The sequence below is a fragment of the Microtus ochrogaster genome, chromosome 17, assembly GCF_000317375.1.
Source record: "Microtus ochrogaster isolate Prairie Vole_2 chromosome 17, MicOch1.0, whole genome shotgun sequence".
Taxonomy (NCBI): domain Eukaryota; kingdom Metazoa; phylum Chordata; class Mammalia; order Rodentia; family Cricetidae; genus Microtus; species Microtus ochrogaster.
Genome location: NC_022019.1, coordinates 10702420 through 10708662, shown reverse-complemented (window position 1 = coordinate 10708662; position 6243 = coordinate 10702420). Strand labels below are relative to the sequence as shown.

At 43.2% G+C, this 6243-nt stretch overlaps 1 protein-coding gene across 1 annotated transcript in view; it reads right to left on the bottom strand.

The window, feature by feature from the left end:
• Cdca2 (cell division cycle associated 2) overlaps positions 1 to 6243 on the bottom strand; it is a 37633-nt gene that overhangs the window by 27647 nt on the left and 3743 nt on the right. Inside the window, exons 6-7 of the mRNA XM_013349256.1 lie at positions 2985 to 3135; positions 1204 to 1391 (exon numbers count right to left, since the gene is read on the bottom strand). Coding sequence (XP_013204710.1) covers positions 1204 to 1391; positions 2985 to 3135 — 339 coding nt within the window. The remainder of the gene's footprint in view (positions 1 to 1203; positions 1392 to 2984; positions 3136 to 6243) is intronic.

The following is a 6243-nucleotide window of genomic DNA, read 5'->3' as shown; positions in this document are numbered from 1 at the left end:
GGACTGTAGAAGTGGTCCTTGTATTACAGGGACTGTAGAAGTGGTCCTTGTATTACAGGACTGTAGAAGTGGTTTGGGATCATGGTGCTATGACTTCCCCCCACCCACCTTTTCCTGTTATCACAAAGAATTAGGGTGAGCTAGATAGATGGCTTTGAGAAGGTGCCTACTTCCAACCTAACAACCTGGGTTCAATTCCTAGAAGCTACATGGTAGAAGGGAAGAACACACACACAAACTCTCCCTTGACCTCCACATACACTACATAAAACTAAGGAGTCTCTAGTGACTTGCAATCACATTACTAGGTCAGACATGAACTGGATCTAAGTTACAGAGGTGGTACAGACTGTTTCATCTGTTGGGTTCAGCAGGCAAATACTTGTTCTGCAAGCAGAATGACCAAGTTCAGTCCCCAGAACTCAAGGTGGAAAGAACCAACTCCTGAGAGTTGACCTCTGATCTCTATTACTTGCACCCGTACCCTTTCTTCATACCCTCAAACAATAAAATTTAAAACTAGCTGCAGCTGTGAGGGTATCAGGCACCTCCACTCAGGAATGAGAGAAAACCCTGTCACAGAATGAAGACACAGAGAAGAAAGGGTCATGTGACTGGTTTTGTATCCTCAGTGCACAAGTTACCAAACCCATTAGTATTCTTGATTCTACTTTTGTAAAATCCAGGTAGGATTTTGTTTTTCCAGAACCTTGACAACATTAGGCTGTCACAATCCATAAGAATTCCTAAAGCTACTTGAAACAAGCAGAGAAGCAAAGATGAATTTTAAGAACAGTCTGCTTCCCAGGCAGTCTTAGGACAGACTAGGTGAACAGACCTGGACAGGCGCTCCCCATCTCAGTAACGGCTATTCCAGTTGATATCTGAACAACCTGCTCAGGGACCTGTGCTCCTGGCTGAACACAAAGAGCCATCTCGGGCCCAGCTGAGATCTACAGTCAAACCATCACTGTGGAGAACAGCCCGTGCAGAAGACCCTCGGGCTTTATCTTCTCATAAAAGCAGTCAAAAACAACCAATCTTCCCAAACAGCTTCTAAACCAAAAGACAACAAAGGTCACACAATTTTACACACACACACACACTTTTAAGAACCAGAAACTCTTATCTCGGGCCCTGACAGTCTTCAAACTGCTTGTGCAGAAAACCACTGGTCTGTCTCTGGGTGGAAAGCATAATCACCTCAGCCAGATCTGCAGAGGTGTCCACAGCACAGGTTTGGTTGTTGATCATCTGCACGGGGGCCACTTTCTCTTTGGCGCTGCTGAGGTGGTCATCAAGGCTGTTCTGGTAGGATATTCTCCGGCGTTTTGAAGATGAGTTTACAGGGAATCCAGAGTGCTGGTATTCAACAAGACCTTCTTTTTTGGCTATATGCACAAAACAAAAATAGAAACAAAATGGCATGGGGATAAATATTTTCTTTTACATTTATCATTTTAAAATACCATTCATTATAACATCATAATGCCAATTTAGTGTCTCTATGTAAATCCTCAAAACAAAAATCTGCTAACCCCTTTCACTTAAAAAGGGAAACTGAAGGCAGGCGTGTGTACACACACACACACACGTAGTGCCAGCTAGCACAAGGGAGGGGAAGAGTAGAAACCAGAAAGTTCAAGGCCAGCCTGGTCTAAAGCAAACGCGAGACCAGCCAGGGCTGCGAGGAAAGCAGTGCAGTTCTCACCTGTCCATCTTTATCTCATTGCTCAGTGCAGCCCTTGGGTGATTGAGCTTTCACAGGTGCCATCAGAACCAGTTTCTTCAGCTTTCCAACTTGGACTGATAACCAGTATCTCTCCTCCAAGAACCCTCTAGCGCTTCAGCTGCACATTGGGACTACAAACACCCAGCCTTAAGGACAGAACAGCTACCAGGTTCTCAACTGCTCCAGGGTGCAGCCAGCACTGCTATATTATCCAGCCCATACTATGCAAGCCAATGAAACAAATCTCTGTGGTAATAGACACTCATTCTGTTGGTTCTATTTCTCTAGAGAACCCTAAGATACTACATTTGCTGCATATGGCCTGCAAACCACATGCTGGCAAAACCAGAAAGATAGTTATGTTCTAATTTGATTGTACTTGATTTTTGTGTATAGGGAAAACAAAACAAAAAAGAAAGCAAGCAGACAACTGCAATGTGTTCAGTTATTTCTATGTACAAATTATTATGACATTATAATAACGAAGTAAAAAAATTGAAACCTAAACAACAAATAATAGGTAAATTACGAACTACAAATTCGGACATCTGAACGGATACTGAACCATGGAATAGACGGAATCTGTGAGGTGATTAGAGTATCAAGTCCTAGAAGAACAGGACAGCAGGAAAGCCAGTATTTTGTCAAGCTCTGGTGTTTAAAGCTTGGTGACTGAACAAGCCAGAACTGACTAAAAAATACCAAATGAACTATATGAACACAGCGAAGAATACAGATTAGTAACACAATGATTAGACTGGACAAATCTGTGGTAACATCAGGGCTGGGTATTTGCCATTCATACATGTTTTTGCAAAGTTTAACACGACGTCTATAAAAATCAATACAAATCTAAATTTGCTGCAGGCCCTATTTGAAGCCTGACACGGCTAGTTGACACTGGCCTTTTATAATCCAGAACAAGTGTAACTATGGAAATAAAGGTCTAGGTTTTCACTAGAAACCATGGGGCCTAGGTGGGACTCGGCTGTAAAGCACTTGTCTAATACATTCGAGGCCCTGAGCATGATCCTTAGCATCACCAAAATAGAGCAGATAAAACTAAAACAAAACTCTGAAACCAAAAATCTAGGTTTGTGTAAATATTGCATATTTAGCTATGAGTCTCCATTTACAGAAACGACTATGCTCTGAAAAAAATTACTTTCACCTTGTGGAAAGAAATCTTTACTTATCATAGAAGATTATCTTTATACACAAATGTCCACCTTGGTGAACCCATTTTACTCACTCAAATATGATGTCTGAGACTCTCCATCTGATTTTGAGACTGCAGGACCACTGGCCATCCTCTCAGTTTCTTGTACGGAGTGAAAAGCAGACTGGAAAGCAGCCATTCGCTCTTTTAAAGCACTGGCATGTCGAGAGAGTCCTGGAGTACCCTGTGAAATGTATAAAGTACAGGAGCATTATAAATCTAACAGCTTCTTAGCTAGGAGTACTACCAATGACTCCAAAACAAAGCCCATGAAGGCTTATAAAGACAAGTTAGTAAGACAGAGTTTCCCTTCCTCAGAATTACACATTTTCTGTCTGAATATTTAGTGTGCCACGGCCACCTTAGTGCTCATCTGTTCCTGTTTTCTAAAATCTGAGCAAAGAAGAATAGCTAAGTGGTTACCCACAGATGTATACCCAATATGCTGGCAGCTACAAAGCCAGGCTAACAGAAACTTAAAATGGATAGATGTTGTTATAGGGGCTACAGACCAAATGCATCCCTACATTTGGAGGGTGGGGGGAATAAATCACTCTGAAAAGGATTCTAATGGGCTTAAGAACAACCTTGACAGCCACCATTGAGACAATGTCAACAAAGCAGTATGAAAGGGTACGAGAAAGCAGCTCTGGAGAGCAAGGGAGAGCAAGGGAGCCCATCTGGAATACTGACAGAAGCGGCACAGAGAGCATCCACCAAAGTTAATATCTTAGCACTGTGCCCAGCACACAGATGACCTCCATCTGGGGAGACCGCCACAAGGCAAGGATGACCCCTTCTAGTTCCAGCATGTACCACTCCTGCCTCCTCCTGGCTAACTCCTTAACGTCATCCTTCCTTAGGGCTGAAACTCAGCCATTTACTTCAGACACAAACACAGATGCACAAGGCCAGTAGCACATAGAAACACTGCCCATGAGGTTCTACACAAAGACAAAACTGAATTTATACTACTAAAAATCCAACCTACTGATCAACACTTTATCAAGGCTGCTTTTTCTTTTATCCTGAGCCACTAACATTTCTTTTAATGAGTAAACTGTGGTAACTTTAACACTCTAACCAATGGGCAAAAGGAAAAGGGGGAAAGAAAAGCTACCTGCTTTTACGTTATTATAAGGAGAAAAAGATGTTAAAATCCTGAAGCCATGTTTGATGATCTGCTCTTAAATTTGCATAGTTAAGCACAGTCCTATGACAAACTGCCTACTACATAATAGTGGAACATTTTAAACTGAAATGTACCTGATGATGTAAACCTTTATGACATAAATGGCATGTAATATTGCCAAGAGGCCTGTGGGCAACTCATCTAATAATTTAAGATTATCTTAAAGGCACACAAATTATCTGGAATGCACATTTCTGTGAGCTCATTTGAATGTGTCAGGGCTGGTTTGGTGTCTCAGGAGCTCAGAGCACTTGGGAATGCTTAAACTACGTTTCCCTAAGTAAACCTGTTTCCTGATAGAACAATGTTTATGAACAAAGTATGAAAACTTTTGTCATGCTGTTGTCTCATGAGTTGTGTTGGTGTCAGTAAGTCAAGTACAGAAACTATTCCAGGTGCTCAAGTTCTTGGGGTAGGGTGTGTGGGTGGAGATGGGTCCAGGTGGAAGTGGAGTGATATCCCAGAGCAAGGTTTAAGATCATACTAAGATGCTACGGAGAAAGCACCAATGTGGCTGAGCCAAGAAATATGCTGCTTTGGCTACTGAGGAAAGAAAGGTCTGAAGTGGCACTTGGATTGAAACCACAATGAGAAGGGAACAAGATGTACAGAAAAAACAAGAGTAGAAGCCCTCGGGAGCAATCAGAAGAAAGCAAGCCTGTGTGCCCAGTAACTGGAGGAAGGCAGGGATGAGGCCACAAGCGGACAGGGCTCAGGCTAGTGGAACAAAGAGACTTCAAAAAAGTAGATTGGTCTCAAATAGGAAACATGGGAAGCTTAAAGCAGCGGCAATAAGTGATTCATTCTAAAATACCTCTTTGATCTGTGCAATAGTGGGTGGACTGGGGAAAAGGAAAGGAGGAGACCAGTTGAAGACCTGGGCAGGAAGGATATGAGGAAATCTCAGATAGGCCTCTGAAATGCAGCCTAAAGGACTTTGATGGGCACGTGAGGCGGAAAAGGCCAAGGATGACTAAGAGGTATTTGGCCCAAGTGGCCTGGATAAGGTGCTGAGAAATACAAATCTACTGTTCAGCTTTAGCTAGTATGATGGCTACTCCAGAAAGTCAACTTGCCAGGATTAGAACCACAGAGGAGACAAACCTCTGCGGGTAGGTGAGGGCATTTCCAGAGTGGAGGAAGGCCTGATTTGAATGTGGTTTATACCATCCCATGTGCAGGGGCCCCAGACTAAAGGAAGAGAGAGGGAGTGGGAGAAGAAATAAAAGTCCCGCCGCATTGAACATGGAGGCAGTGTGTTTGTCACTATTTCCTGATTGTGGATACAATGTGATCTCAAACTCCCTCCACCATGCCATTCCCACCACGTAGAATTGTACTCTACAACTGTGAACCAGAATAAACTTATTTCTTAAGCAGCTTCTCTCATTTGTTTTGTGATAGCAATGGGACAAGTAACTAATTAGGCTGGGGCATGCTTGGAACACTTCACTCAACACTCAGTGACGCCACAGGCAGCTGGTATCTAGGTCTGGAGCTTTAAGGTTCTCAGCTGAGGACATTTCAGAGTCACCAGCACATGGATGATGCTCAGAGCAAACAAACACAGAGATCTAAGCACACCAGCATTTGTGAGGGAAAAAACTGCAAATCTAACAGAAATAACCCGTGTCATAGGAAGAAAACTGGGCAGGTGTGTAGTCCTCTAACCCAAATGAGGAAGTGTCTCAATGTATTAAACACAGCCAAAGCCACTGAAAGTCTGAGAAGTTAAAAGTGGCTGGCAATAGCAAGAGGATGGCAGGGAGCAGGGCATAGTAGCAGGTGCCTGTAATCACAGCAACTGGGAATCTGAGGCAGGAAGATTGAGCTCCAAACAAGCCTGAAGCATGTTGAGATGTCTTGGTGTCCCACCAAAGGAAAGGATGGCAAGGAAGGAAATGGCGTGAGTCAAATAGAACAGGTAGAAGTAGTTTGCCAGAGGTGGGACAGAAAAGGAATGTGGTGCTTTAAGTAAGAAATGTTCCCCCCATAGGCATGGCGTTTGAACTTGGTCCCCAGTCAGGGTCACTGTTTGGGAAGTAACCTTTCAGATACACATTCTGGCAGAAAGAAGTACATGAGAGGAAGCAGCTTTCT